This window comes from Saccostrea echinata, unplaced genomic scaffold (assembly GCF_033153115.1).
Source record: "Saccostrea echinata isolate AGI-Se365-2 ecotype Australia unplaced genomic scaffold, CSIRO_AGI_Sech_v1 ptg000001l, whole genome shotgun sequence".
NCBI lineage: Eukaryota > Metazoa > Mollusca > Bivalvia > Ostreida > Ostreidae > Saccostrea > Saccostrea echinata.
This window is the reverse complement of record NW_026889750.1, coordinates 902,527-917,089: the sequence shown is the minus strand read 5'-3', so window position 1 is coordinate 917,089 and position 14,563 is coordinate 902,527. Positions and strand designations below refer to the sequence as shown.

The 14,563-nt window shown below is 33.7% G+C and overlaps 3 protein-coding genes across 3 annotated transcripts; 2 read left to right on the top strand and 1 right to left on the bottom strand.

Annotated features, from left to right (window-relative positions):
* Window positions 1-180: 180 nt before the first annotated feature.
* Window positions 181-2,745, bottom strand: LOC133182476 (uncharacterized). Its single transcript, XM_061317326.1, has 6 exons — window positions 2,686-2,745; window positions 1,624-1,892; window positions 1,325-1,412; window positions 1,027-1,159; window positions 692-771; window positions 181-559 (listed from the first exon to the last, which is right to left on the bottom strand). Exons 2-6 carry the CDS (start codon window positions 1,842-1,844, stop codon window positions 443-445), a joined length of 639 nt encoding a protein of 212 aa, XP_061173310.1. The 5' UTR covers window positions 1,845-1,892; window positions 2,686-2,745; the 3' UTR covers window positions 181-442.
* On the top strand, window positions 2,362-7,894 carry LOC133182465 (glutathione S-transferase A-like). The gene is made up of 6 exons (XM_061317315.1): window positions 2,362-2,618; window positions 6,246-6,311; window positions 6,409-6,489; window positions 6,583-6,663; window positions 6,862-6,930; window positions 7,250-7,894. Exons 1-6 carry the CDS (start codon window positions 2,364-2,366, stop codon window positions 7,466-7,468), a joined length of 771 nt encoding a protein of 256 aa, XP_061173299.1. The 5' UTR covers window positions 2,362-2,363; the 3' UTR covers window positions 7,469-7,894.
* Window positions 7,895-9,359: 1,465 nt separating this feature from the next.
* Window positions 9,360-13,586, top strand: LOC133187956 (glutathione S-transferase A-like). The gene is made up of 6 exons (XM_061323673.1): window positions 9,360-9,537; window positions 10,555-10,620; window positions 12,133-12,213; window positions 12,563-12,643; window positions 13,009-13,077; window positions 13,313-13,586. Exons 1-6 carry the CDS (start codon window positions 9,370-9,372, stop codon window positions 13,529-13,531), a joined length of 684 nt encoding a protein of 227 aa, XP_061179657.1. The 5' UTR covers window positions 9,360-9,369; the 3' UTR covers window positions 13,532-13,586.
* Window positions 13,587-14,563: the final 977 nt, after the last annotated feature.

The window sequence follows — 14,563 nt, the reverse complement described above, 5'->3', positions numbered from 1 at the left end:
TCTGTGTAATAACGATTTAAAAAAAATTGGCACGATTCTCTGTAGTCATCATTTTTTTCATTTAGATGATACAATCGGTGAAATACATTTGCGAATGACGAATTTTGCATTGATAGTTCTTTACAAATATGCAATTATGTATTGGTAAATCTACGCGTATGCAAAAACTTTAATGCAAAATTTGCAATGCATAATATCTTTACTCTATTACTACACCATTACATGCATAAGTGGAGCATCATCTTAACCACCAGCCATATTGTTTGTCATACTGGTAAGGTCTACATGAATTTTATTTTTAAATCAACCTCGTGAGGTGGGAAAAATAAACGAGCTACATCAATATAGAAAATTACAGTTCTAAATACATGAATTGATCAAATATTATAATGCAACGGATGAAGAGTATCATAGTTGTTTATAGAAAGGCACAAAGCCTTGACTAACTCTGTAAAGTCAGTATTTCGGCCGTCATATTTTGAACAGCAATATCGTGGTATAGTTTATGAAATTCGTCTGAAGCATAAATTCTCTGTCGCTGAGAAAATCCTTTTAAGACCTAAAAAAAAATAAAGAGCAGAATTTTAAAATGTCAGAAGTTCTTGCACTGTAAGATGGTAAGGTAAACATATTATCGCTGCTTTAGAAGGAGATAGTTTAATATAACAGAGTTATTTAGTTGCGTTCTTACGGCTGATCTCCCTTTTCTATAATCCTGATCAGGATAATGACTGTATTCATCACGGATCTGTGCGGCATATTTCCTATAATCTGAAGCAGATAACACAAGTATACAATGAGATTCATTGCTGACGTGTATTTTGATGAAAAATCTTAAAAATGTGGTCCATAGCCTAATAGGACTTGGTCTAAATTCGTACCAAGACAGTTTATGCAGCTGGTCTATTCCATGTTACGTATTAGTATAAGTTTCAACCAAAAAAAAAATATAAAAAATTACGCAGTTGCAAATATACATGTATTTTCATTACTTATATAATGTTACTCAGAAAACTAAGCAAGTGCCTTCAGGGGTTCTACCAAGCACCGCCATGTCCATATCAAGAAAATACTGCAAGTCAGCTTCTGCTCTTTCCTGAACACTGTGAGATTTTGTGAGCAAAATCCAATGTCTTACTTTATCCCTCTCGTCTTCTTTCTATAAAGTGAAATCAACGTTAGAATATGTTCCAGAATTGAAGACCCATTTGAGCCTTCCCCTCTATCTTATCAGAAAAACAAATTTAAAAAAAAAATGACGGTCCCCTCTTTCTGCAGTAATCCTGCTCCCCCCTGAAATACACAATTTTATTTTAATCCTCACCAGGTTAGCACTGGATTCTTTCACAAACTGCGTAAACACGTCCGCACTTCTTTCCTCGTTGTCTGAGGCTTTTGGATCATAAATGATACTAATAAGAAAATATTACATGTATTTAAAACATTTGAAAATATATTACAGCTTCCGCGAATGTATTTTATATATTTTTTACACGGTGTATGTGTTCTACAATAAGCCATATCGTTAATTAGACATTGTAATAATTATTTTTTTTTTCAAATGGAATTTTATAGCTGAAGACCTTTCAAAATTCTTCTAGAAAAGAAGTGTTCGAATCTTACTCGTGAAAATATATAGCTAGTGATACAAGTTCTGGTTTGTCCAATTTCTCATGATACTGGTCAAAATGTTGAAACATTTCCTCCAAGTGGCTTAAGGTGTGGTAGTGTCTCTGACTCTCGCTGTATTTTTGTTCAATGTACCCCCACCACTTTTGACAGACATCCTCCTGAATTCTCAGGATGTCCCTCGCTAATGTCAGCCATCTTTGTCGTAGATCCATGAAGTCCAGTAGGATCCTTGTTACTAGCGAGTCATAGCTGATATGTAGCTGCAAGGTAATTCAAATGATACTAATAGTTCATCAGATTTTTAAAAGCTTGGCAAATATGTACCGATACAATAAACTATGGTATACCGAGGAGATCACTTACTCCCTCGCAAATGTCGCCCTCTAATTTTTGCTACCTCCCCATAGGGTCGAGAAAGTTATATGTAGAAACTGATTGGTACAGTACGGCACGTCACATATTTTCAGCAGAAAAGATATAAACCAACCTCATAAATCGAATGATACTCACCTCCTTCTTTGATTTTTTGTTTAGCACACTGTGCACATGTATTCAAATGCCGAAATTTTAAAAAATAGAACTCGGTGATAATAAATTCCCTGCCACAGTATTCATTCTGTTGTCAGCTATTTGGGATACTTAACTGATGAATGGTGCAACCAAAATGCAATTGTATAAAGTCTATCCACTGCTTCAGAAATCGCTAGACTTTGAAACAGCTAGACATGCACATGTATAACACCTACATGCCGCCGTATTTGGGGAAAACGATTTTCCAACACACTAGACTTTTTCGACAATTTTGTACAAAATCGACAATGGCAGAGGACATGTTTTTATTCTGGGGGTCTGGAAGCGTTCCCTGCTGGAAAGCAATGCTTGCTCTCGAAGAAAAAGGCTTCAATGGATACAAAAACAAGATGATCTCCTTTGACAAAAACGAGCAGAAGGGACCAGACGTCCTCAAATTTAACCCGAGAGGAGAGGTGATTATATTTTGATGTTTAATTACAATTCTATTTTAATTAGTTAACATGATCAACGGTAACTAACCTTGACAACACTGACTGACCCGCATTGACCACTTATTTCACGGCGCTTGAATCTATTGACCTTTCACATGTATGGAGTACTTATATCGTCATATTTAAAATTAAAAATTTAATCACGCATCGGTACAGTCGAAGAATGTCCGTGCATTATTAAGAGTTTTCGAGTTAAATTTAACGTGTATGGGTAAAATAATCAGTGTGCAATAGATTTTAAAAATTACAGATTATATCCAGTTGATAAAATTTCAAACAGTTATAATTTATAATATTAAGATAGGGAGTGGCTATGCTTATAATGTACTTCATAGTCTTGGCATTTTCTCACTGATTGTGTCAGACAAGTCTTATTCCAAGGGGAGAAAAGTCAAGAAAAGGAAAAAATAGGGTGGAGTCATTAAAAAATCTTCTTCTCAAGATCCACTGGGCCAGAAGAAATGAAAGTTATGTGGAGGCTTTCTAGGGTAGTGTAGATTTTTTTTAAATTGTTCAAATCATGGCTATGGGTTAGTATGGGGCTACAATAGGGGATTTAAGCTTTACATCGAAATAGATAGTAAAGAATTCTTTAAAAATCTTCTTCTCAAGAACCACTGAGCCAAAAGAGATGACAACAGCTTAAGTGGACGCTTCCCATTGCAATGTAGATTCTAAATTGTTCAAATCATGTCCCGGGGGGTAAAGTGGGGCCACAACAGGGGATCAAAGTTTTACATTTTACACCAAAGTCATTTTGAGTGTGTGTATGTGTGTTTGGGGTGGGTGGGTTAAAAAAGTCCCAACATTAAGTATGCAACCTTTTTTGAACTTGCGAATGAAAGAAATAAATTGGTTATGTCATCATTCATCAATCAACTCTGAATTTTTCGAATTCTTTAAAAGTTTAGGTAACATAGCTTTGAAATAAATTGTCATTTTCTAAATTTAGAATTACTGGATGGGAGTAAAAGTTTTAACAAAATTTAGAACTTCTAAATTTTGTACTTAAATTACTTCCATCTAGAAAATTCAAAATTTAGAACATGACAGTATCAAAAGATTGTATAGACGCGTTAAATATTAATAGCGATTCTCTGTGTGTATTAAACTTCTTTACCACGCATGGTCACCGATTTTGATGAAACTTTGCCCATTATTACAACTTGACACCAGAAACATATATCAAATTAAATTTCGTTTCTATGTGTCTTGGTTGCCGTGGTAACAGCCAGAAAAGTTGGAAAAATTGAGATTTATAGCTACTTTGAATCTTTATTAAGCCTTAATGAAGACTAAGAAAAACAAACAAACCATTCTCACAAAAACATGACACCTTGTTGCCACTTACGCTATACAGAAACTATTTAGAATTTATCTCTAAGTAAGTGGTAACCATGGGTACATTTGGAATACATTTTAGATACTAAAAAATGCTGAAAAACACTCAATATTCACAAATGATTGATGTTACATGATCAAACTCAATCAACAACCTAAGAAAAACAATAAAAAATATTAATTTTGACCTTAAGTAATTAGGTATTGGCAATATTATTCTAAAAATAACTTTCGTGGTTGCCATGGTAACACAGTGTTGCTATGCAAAATCTGTTGCTGTGATTGGGTTAATGCTACTATCTTGAAGAAAAACAATAAAATTCATGACTAGCACATATGCATACTTAGGACCTTGCAACACCGACAACATAAGAAAAACTGGGATTAATTGTTACTTTGCAGTGTAACCATGGAAACAACATACTAGTTGTTTAAAGTGATATTTTTTTGCTGCTTTAGGAATTTACTAACCTTTTAATCAAGAAACATATTATTTGACTCACCTTGAATAGTACTTATCTGGTAGAACTAAAGTTGAATATCATATATTGATAAAGTTTGTTGAAAAATACAACACTGTTGCTATGGTTACCAAGAAGAGAAAATGTTCGATTTTGTTAATTTTAAGTCAATATAAAACCCTTTGTGCCAGCTTTTTGCATCCAGTTAGAGATTGGGTGGTAGTAAAAATTGAAAGTCAGATTAGTTGTTCATATATATCAATCTTTAAAGTTTTGGGAATCTACATATAAGGGTATGTATCCAAGGAAACAGAATATTTTTCATTTTTTCAGGCATGTTTTTTGCCTTATTTCCATAGCAACGCTCTATATAAAGAATTGAATTTGAATTTTTTGAAATGTGAAAATTAGGGTCACACCAACGCCTTTAAAAATTGATCATCAGTTATACAGAAATATGTATTTTAAAAAGATAGGATAAGATTAAAACACTAAGAGAGTAAATTTAAAATCCCTTTCAGGCTTTGTGGTATTAAAACCATGGCAACCATTTCCAACCTATAAGAAATATCATATTTCGTCCTTGGTATATGTTACAAGGATCTTTTGTCTATTATTTGCTTGCATTTCAACCTATAATTGTTTTAATTCTTAACTGTATGTCTTTATAAAATTAAATGAACAAAATTATTATTTTTGAATACTTTGTTTCCATAGTATTGTTTGTAATAATTGATTAACCAAACATTTTTATCATGCATTTAAGACACCAGGCCTTCAACTTTTAGAAACACTCATTGCCACTTGTTTGCTTTGCTGCAAACGTTAACTGTGGGACTCTGAACATGTTAAAGTCTTGAGGTTCTTTACTAATATTTATTAACCATATATACAAACACATATACAGATCCGTAGGTTCTGGCCCGGGCCGACTCCCCACTCCGCTGCTGTCCCTGACACGTCCTGTCAGCTCGGCATCCACGTGTAGAATAGGTCCGTGCGACTGTCCCGCCGTCTGACGTAATACAGACAGTAAGTTGTACCACGGGACAGTCGCACAGATACTACAATGTTGAAAATGCCAGTTTGGAGAAATTCTGAGACTATGCGTGCCACAGCTCCTATATAAAAGTTCAAGTCATTACAGAGAATGTCTCTTAAAATTCAAAATTTTATTTACAAAAGTTTACAACATAAGTCTCCCAATGAAAGTCATGTACGGCCCTTTAGTTGAACAATTCAAAACAGGATGCTTTGAGCCAAATTTGATTAAAACTAGCCTAGTTGTTCTTGAGAATTATATAAAAAGTTTACAGAAGGACGGACAGCTAGACAGACGGACGGACAATGAGTGATCAGAAAAGCTCACTTTCTGGTGAACAAAAAATTAAAAAAAAAATTATTCTAAACGACAAAAAGAAGGAGGAAATGGTGTTGGTTTAGTGAACGTTTACAGTTCTCCTGGTATCTCTTAGTGTCTACATATAAATAGTAATAGCTATCACCCGTAACACTGATAGTCAAAGATTGGAATCGAATTTACAGCCAGTCATAATCTCTTAGTGTCTACATATAAATAGTAATAGCTATCACCCGTAACACTGCTAATCAACGATTGGAATCGAGTTTACAGCCAGTCATAATGAAAAATACATAGAGTTATGCATTACCATACTAGGTCTTTCCCAGGCGAAAGGTGTAAAAATATAAAGTGAATTTAACACTTTATATATATATCAACATAAGGATCAACATATAATTTATAATACATAATTGTATGATACAGGTACCAGCTTTTACACATGGTACAATCGTAGTGAACGAGTCCAATGCCATCTGCGAATATCTGGAGGTAAGCACACAAACATACATGCTTTCTCGTTGATTTTATTCTGCCTTTTAAGTTTTGAAACATTGCAACGACACATTTAAATGCGTCCTTTTTTCAGAGTACTTTTAAGGATAATGGTACTCAACTCATTCCATCTGATCCAAAACAGAGGGCACTTGTTCTTCAAAGAATGCATGAGGTGAACACAAAACTCTGAAAACCCGTGAAAACTACCATTTGTAGAATTACTGTAAACAAGAAAAGTTTTATGTAAAAAATGTTTTTCCCCTAGGCGGTTGCTAACCTAATGCAGAAGATGCTGCTTGATTTTTTGTATGAATTTTTTGAGACCAAAGAAGAAGACATGGACCCGGTATGAAATGTCATTTCTATGCGTGGACTAAAAATTCACAAAAGGGGGGGGGGGTAGTATTGGGGAAATCTGCCATGAAAGTGATTTATTTTGTTAGTCGTTTTTTAAGTTACTCTGTAGTGATGAATTACTTGTATGTTTTGCAGAATATTTGATTCCTGTAACTAGGCTTATTTGTTTTATTTTATTTTAAAATAGGAAGCACTGGCCAAAAAGACAAAGACTTTGAAAGAAGAGCTAGAAATATGGGACGGTTATCTAGAGAAGGTATGTAAATAAGCTGGCTCTCGCAAGATTGTGATATAGCAATAGTATGTTACATTTACGTGCAATTTTTCAAAGTCTCAAAAAGAGAAATCTGGTTGTTGAAATTAATTTATAAATATGTTGCATGCAGAGAGAGACGGAAATATTCAAATTTTTAGCTTTTACTCGCTGACGCACATTTGTTTCCAGTCCAGTGTTAATGTAACATTCCCAGCAAAAAAATTAAGCAAACTTTACCCATTTTTTTTTTATTTAATGGACAATTTGTCATAAGCATAGCTAGATTTAAAACGCTCATATTCTTTGAACTCTGTTGTAGACAGGCGCCTTTTTAGCTGGATCCGACTTTTCTATGGCGGACGTATACTTCTTCCCTTTCATTGCATTTGGTGTACGTTTGGGTTTGAATCTGGAAAAATTTCCAAATATTAAAGCATACTATGAGAGAGCATGCGCAAGACCAAGCATCAAAACCACGTGGCCCCCTCACTGGAAGGAAAGCAAACCCTCTATGACACCTTTGGCAGGTCGCTTATAGAGACATTTTTTAGAGACTCTTGAGAGAAAAAATACAGTACAGTTTTTTTATATGATTTAATGGTGCCATATTAATAAGAATTTGTCTTATTCAACAATGTGTTCATTCAAGCCAAACGGTGCGATTTCATTTTTCTTTTATAATAAGCATACGTCTATTAGTATTGAAATATTTTTTTCATTGATACATAACTGTAAATAAGAATTACGTGCAAACAGTGACAGGAAAAAATTCATCAATTTGTTTTATTATTTTGTTATTCTTTTGTGTAAAATGACGATCTAAGTGATTATTGAGTAGATGGACTTGTGTTTTTTCTTATTAATTACCACACATTTGCACTTTTTATAGCTTTCGAGAGTGATATCAATATGGAATGTGCTAATTAAGTGGTTTGTTAGTTATAAAAGATTAATCTTTCTTGTAGTACTCTGTATTTTCATTTAACTCGGTCGTTATCAGAATTCTTTGATTTCAATACGCAATCATGCAAGACTGGAGAAATGCTCTGGAATTTAAACTAACACTCCTTGTAGCACCTTTCTCATATATTTTTTCATCATGTATAATTTTCAAATTATCAAAACTTTATTATATACAATGTATTCGCTTGAAAATTGAAATGAATTGGGTAATTCTTAAAACATATTTATAAAATTATTGCCTTGTGATATATTGAAATTTTCCGCTGGCCTCTAAGTTTACATGAAATTTGTAACTTGGATAAACCATGTATATTTTTTTTAAAAAAAAAACTTTCAATCATCATAAGCATAGTAGGGGGAAACCTAAGCTGTAATTAACTATCAGGGTGATACTCATAGTCTAGGAGATGGACTTAGCTATGGGAAAAAAATTAAGTAGATTGAAAAATTTTACGAAACTTCTATATTCTAGTGCGAAATAGCAGAACACAAGATAACATATACTGACTAAATGTCCCATCCCTTGATAGCAAGGGAGAAGGTTATGTGCGATTTCCTGTATAAATATATAAGTAGAGAGTTGTTGAAGGATTTACAGTTTTTCCTCATTTCAGCATCAATACAACTTTTCCCTACTAAAAATTCATTGATGGGTACTTCGTTTTATTTTTCTCTTATGAAAATAAATCCATTGGGTCGCTATTTCAAAACACTACTTAATCCAAAGTTTGAAGTTATCAGTAATAATTATCTAACGTGGTTCATTGGTCTGAACATAAGCGAAGTGCACCCACCGCCTTCCTGATGGACTCCCTCATTTCACTGTATGGATCTCAACATTTTCACAGAATTGAAACGTTGGATTTCAAAATTTTCTGAACAAAATTGCTCAAACTGCTAAGAAAAAGAAAAAAAAACATATAATAACATTATTTTGTGTAACAAAATGTCTCATAAAATATGTCATATGCGTATGGTGCATGCTTATTCATATTTTTTTCTCTGTTTTATGTGAAAAACTCACTTTCCCTTTATTCTGGGGTTTTTTTTTTTCGTTTTTTTGTTTTTTTTTTTTTTTACTAAAGCATGTAATGTCATGCTGTAATTTCTACTTTTACTCCTTTCATTAAGTTCAGAAATTAGAACATGACAGTAGAAACTGAATATGTCCACTCATCTTACTGCTAATTTGTGGGGGAAATAATGAGATGAAAAATTGAGAAATAGAAGCCAACAGTATCACTTTAAACTAGTTTGTTTGCTCTATATTTCATTCACGGATGCTTCACAGTACTCGGGGGTGTAAGTGGAGTATTTTGAAATATTCGATATATTGACGATTTCGAGGTGGCAGCTTTGCTCTACAATTTAAACTCTTTCCTCAAGGTTAACCATTAAACCTCTATATAAACACTGCTGAACTTTGGTTTCTCCACACGGACACATCAGGAACCCTGCAGTAGACGCTTGTAAAAGATGGCCGAGAACATGTTTCTGTACTGGGGGTCGGGGAGCATCCCCTGCTGGAAGGCCATGATCGTTCTGGAGGAGAAGGGATTTGGGGGATACAAGAACAAACTGATTCAATTCAGTAAGCAGGAAAATAAGGGACCAGATGTTCTAAAACTTAATCCCCGGGGTCAGGTAAGATTTAGAAAATAGTTTGGCAGAAATTATTTTTCACTCTTTTTCGAATGGGATATATTTCTTGCAAAGCAAAATTCCGCCTTAATCACACTCCCTAATTTTTAAAAAAAAATCTATCTCTAGATAGTACAAACAATTTAACTTAATGTATTTTGCAATCAGCATTTTTTTTAAATATTGTTACTTAAAAAAATACCTTTAACGAAAATCAAAGGTCAAATTCAAGGACATGAGATTAGTAACAATGTAAAATTTTTTACAAAAGGTCTTTGGTCGAGGAAAACTAATATTTCAAAATTTCCTCATGCTAAATTTGTAATATTTGGCCTTGACAGACGGACAGATAGATGTCGAGCAAATCATAGGGGCTTGTTTCCGGATTGCTAAAATTAATGTAAAATAAATTAATAAAATTTTGAATCTACTTTAAATACATTTAAAAGTTGTTAAAATAAAGATTCTGAAGCTTTCAGTCAAGGAAACCCACGTTTAAAAAAGACGTACCACACCTATATACATAAACTCTACACTGAAGGGACGAAAGCTCTCATCTTGGAAAAAATACCCCCGGAAGACAAGCCCCTATGGAGCAATTGTCGTACAGCTCTGCAGGCTATATGAAAAACAAAGGCAAAGTCTTGCATCAAAATCCCTGTCTCGCTGCAGAACTGTAGCTCTCCGAAATAAAATATTGACAGGTCGTCCATCCCAATTTTTTCAGACCAGCGAACTTGAGTTCGTAGATAGGTTTAAGTATGTGAGTTTCACCGTTTATCTTTAAATGAAGCCAGGATGTTGATGAATTAAGTAATTAAGCCTATTAGACACTCAGAAACAAAATTATGGTACTAGTATACGGGTGATGTATATATATCATCCTTATAGTCAGCTTTGAGGATTGAATTTCGCCAGTTGATATTGGACTGCTTTTCGCCCTTTTTTAAAGAAAATTTTTAATCAACTTTTACATATGACATGTATTGGTAAAATTACCACTGTCTATCTTCGTTACAGGTGCCCGTATTCAAAGATGGCGACATAGTGGTGAACGAATCTAGTGCCGTATGTGATTACTTAGAGGTTAGTGTACAGTGCACTATCCTTTACTTCATACTATTAGTTCTTGCAAATTTCAGCGATTTGGCAATATAAAAGTGCACACATAAATGCAACTGAGCATTTGTTTTTACTATAAATAATTCATTTGTAAGTATAACTATCTGCTTTGCCTCCGACAGAATCCGTAGTATGTTGTAATGTTCGATTACTGCATTCACCAGACGCATGGCCGTAGGAACCGGGAGGCACGGGAGAGGGGGTGCCCCCTCCAATAATTTTGCCGATATATAGAATGCTATAGAAAACATAGCTACTAAATGCCCCCTCAATAAAAACGTCTGATGACCTTTTTTTTTTTTTTTTTTTTTTTTTTTGCTTGTCAAGGAATTTTTGGTAGTTGATAGTGCCCCCAACTGAAAATGTATGGCTGTGCCCCCTAAAACTGAAATTGCTTCCTACGGGCCTGAGACGAAGTTAACCGCTTTACCCACGGAAATCATTTCAAGTCAGGACATTTAAATAATCTGAAATGTGATAGATCATCCAAAAACCGGAGTGCAAATATTGTCCCGTAAGAATACAAATGTTTTGACAAATAAACGTATTTTTCATGTTTACCGGGTCCTTGCTTCATGTTTCCTTAACCTCCAAAACGCCAATATTTTAGTACATTTACGATGCTTGACATGGGCCGCTGCAAAGAGTAGCCGTGGGTAATTCTTTCCTGTATATGCCAATGTCACCATGAATTGTGTTTCACCTGCCGACATTTCTTAATATTGTTACTATGTCTTTTTATGCAGTCATGTCCTGGACACATCATGACCTTGCATTCATAATCAAGAAATTTGGTTCATTTGGTTACATTTAGACAAAATAAATGTTCGGTTTGGGTACGACTCTTACCATTTTCCATTATCACATATTTTAAGACAATCCGATCTATTGGCAGAGTTTAATGCACAATACGTGTATTTTTAAATCCTTTTTTATCCCCCATTTCCATCGTATACATATTGAACAATTGCGTTGAAAAGAACTTTGTTACAACAGCAAATATATATATGGACACTTCATGTCATCTTCGCTAGCCAAGAGTTTTTTGGTCCGCTCATGGGGAGCAGAGCGGACCGAAAATCCTTGGCTAGCGAAGATGACTTCATGTATTGATGCTTCGCACAGTTTCGAGTTTACGGTGTAAGATATATTTCACACGCCCTGCTGTTCCTAAAATATGGATAGCATTGCAATATGCTTTGGAATAATTCAGGGACATTTACCAACCTACATTGATTGAATTTTATAGACTTCCATACATAATATATTTTGCTCTACTTTATTTTCTCAAGACGTGTCGGTGAACATCGTATTTACATTGTACATAATGCATCGTATTTAGAAATGTATCTGTTAAGTCAGTAATATATATTTTATAAATTTTCTGCTAGCTGTTTTATGTAAAACGTTCCTTTTTTGAGGGGGGGGGGGGGTTACTTTATTTTATATTTTAAAGTAAAATTAATTTCTATACAGAGTACCTACAAAGATAAGGGAACTCAACTTATTCCGTCCGACAAAGCCAAGAGAGCCATGGTTCTTCAGCGCATGCACGAGGTATTCACCAAAATATGTTTATATCAATTTTACTGATACATTCCCACCCCTACATATTATTATATGGAATCTACATAATATTATATGGAATTTCTAGTATCTAACTAGGTATTTGCATCATTTTCATCTATTAAAATTTTAAACCAATATCTAATACCAAAAACGACCATAAAGCCAAATAATTTGAGGGGAAAAAATTTGCAAAGGATGACATATGCATGTAGCCCAGGGACGTAGCATCGCATATATATATATATATATATATATATATATATATATATATATATATATATATATATATATATATATATATATATATATATATATCCCTCTTAAACATTTTTTAAAGGCCTCTAACAACATGCAGCAGAAATTGATGATGGATCTACTGTTTTATTTCTTTCAAACCAAAGAAGAAGATCGAAAGCCGGTAATTTTACTTTATAGTAGCTGTAGTAAGAGTTAAGGTAGATTGATCCTCTGCTATAATTTTCCTTTATAATAAGCTTTTTAGTAACAGTTAAGGTAGAGTGACCCTCTGGTATAAAAGTGCTAGCTCTAGAATGTTTATGTTCTGTTTCCTGTATACAACTGCTGCCTTCAGCAATGATTATAGAAAAATGATATACAGGACCATAGTTAGGAGGTTTGATTTTAAAATCTGTTTTATTTACATTTAGAGTATGATATACGATGAGCTGATGTGACAAATTAATTGTCTCTGCGCGCATTCGATCATTGTTTTTTACAAAATTCCTTGTTTAATGATTTTTTTTTTAAATCATTACAATACAGGAAGACTTGAAAAAGAAGGGAGAAGCTCTGAAAGAGGAACTACAGAGATGGGAAGGCTACTTAGAGAAGGTAGAACATCTCAAAGTAAAACTACTAAATCACTACTTACAGTTTGTTTAATGCGATTGCTTCATTTACCACCGTTTTGTCAATAATTACCAGATGAGTTATATATGTAGTAACTGGTCATACCTTCATCGGATTTCATATAGCCTCTTGACTAGTCTCTCTCTCTCTCTCTCTCTCTCTCTCTGGTAAATGAGTTAGTGTTTTATCCTTTTGCAATCTGTTTTTTTTTTTTCAGACTAAAGCTTTCGTGGCTGATTCCAATTTTACAATGGCTGATGTCAACTTTTACCCATTCCTCGCCTTCGGTAAACGCTGGGGACTGGAACTTGACAAATTCCCTAATTTGAAGACCTATTATGACAAAATGTCAGCTCGTCCTAGTGTCAAGTCTACCGAACCACCTCATTGGAAGGAAGATCCACCAAAGGCCACCCCTCTTAAAGGCATCTTCTGAACTCGTAGTTTACCTCCTTAAAAATAACAAAATATTACGTAAAAAATTTCTATGTTACATGACATAGTTTCATGGATGTGATATGGATATGCTTTATATCCTGAATTCTAAAATTGCTTCATCACCATTTAAAAGATATAAGTACTTGTCGTTACAGGATTAAATGTGATAGTAAATGAACAAAGAGTTTTTCTCTTCTTTCTTTCTAATTTATTTGAAAAACAAAAGTAATGTCGAAAAAAGAGATTAACCAGTACAAAAATATGATTGAATTAAGTATGAATACTCACTGAGACCATAAATCGAAGAAATTGAACTATATGGCTTGATAATAGCGAACAATCTGACTAGTGTTGACTAGTGTTGGGTATTTCATTTCAAGATTTCAAATATCAAACAATATTTTGTTTATAAAACAGTATGTACAACACGATATTTCTCATGCCATGATTTGGTTGATACTTGTTTCACAACATTGTCATTTTCATGATATAAAGATCGTTATTCTTTGTAGAGATGAAATATGTACGTATATGCCTGATAAATACTTTATTACGAGAAGACCTTTTTTCTGGCCACTGTAGCGATTCAAAATATTTAGAAGTTCCTGTATTTTTTTTTTTTTTTTTTTTTTTTTGCCATCGAAATATTGCTGATATACTGCAGACTATGCATAAAAGTTTATATCAGTTAATTAGCAAAGACCATAGATTTGACACAGATTAAACCAAAATTCTTTATACGAGGGAAAGAAATGTTGCTACCACTTTGACTTATAAAATCCTTAATAATGGGAAGTCATCAAATAAATTTTAAACATGTGCATGTGTAATGATGCCTCTATCCATTTCGACCGTTGCCTAAAAATTATTTAAAATATCTAATACTTTTTAAAACATAAAGATAAACACAAAGTTAGGTTTTATCTATATCTACACGACAAAATACGTTATACTGACCGTCTTTATGGCTTTACGTTTCATCAAATGCATTGTTCTTATCAACACTGTCAACTTGTTTTAAAGTGTCTTT

What these genes read in the sequence shown, in the direction of transcription:
- LOC133182476 (XM_061317326.1), bottom strand. Translation starts at nt 1,844, where the DNA reads ATGGATCTACGACAAAGATGGCTGACATTAGCGAGGGACATCCTGAGA. An exon ending in CTAGCTATATATTTTCACGA is followed by an intron (nt 1,413 to 1,623) that starts GTAAGATTCGAA and finishes TTTTCTTATTAG; the next exon opens with TATCATTTATGATCCAAAAG. An exon ending in AAGAATCCAGTGCTAACCTG is followed by an intron (nt 1,160 to 1,324) that starts GTGAGGATTAAA and finishes TTCACTTTATAG; the next exon opens with AAAGAAGACGAGAGGGATAA.
- LOC133182465 (XM_061317315.1), top strand. Translation starts at nt 2,364, where the DNA reads ATGTATAACACCTACATGCCGCCGTATTTGGGGAAAACGATTTTCCAA. An exon ending in AAGAAGAAGACATGGACCCG is followed by an intron (nt 6,664 to 6,861) that starts GTATGAAATGTC and finishes ATTTTAAAATAG; the next exon opens with GAAGCACTGGCCAAAAAGAC. An exon ending in GGGACGGTTATCTAGAGAAG is followed by an intron (nt 6,931 to 7,249) that starts GTATGTAAATAA and finishes ACTCTGTTGTAG; the next exon opens with ACAGGCGCCTTTTTAGCTGG.
- LOC133187956 (XM_061323673.1), top strand. Translation starts at nt 9,370, where the DNA reads ATGGCCGAGAACATGTTTCTGTACTGGGGGTCGGGGAGCATCCCCTGC. An exon ending in TTCTTCAGCGCATGCACGAG is followed by an intron (nt 12,214 to 12,562) that starts GTATTCACCAAA and finishes CATTTTTTAAAG; the next exon opens with GCCTCTAACAACATGCAGCA. An exon ending in GGGAAGGCTACTTAGAGAAG is followed by an intron (nt 13,078 to 13,312) that starts GTAGAACATCTC and finishes TTTTTTTTTCAG; the next exon opens with ACTAAAGCTTTCGTGGCTGA.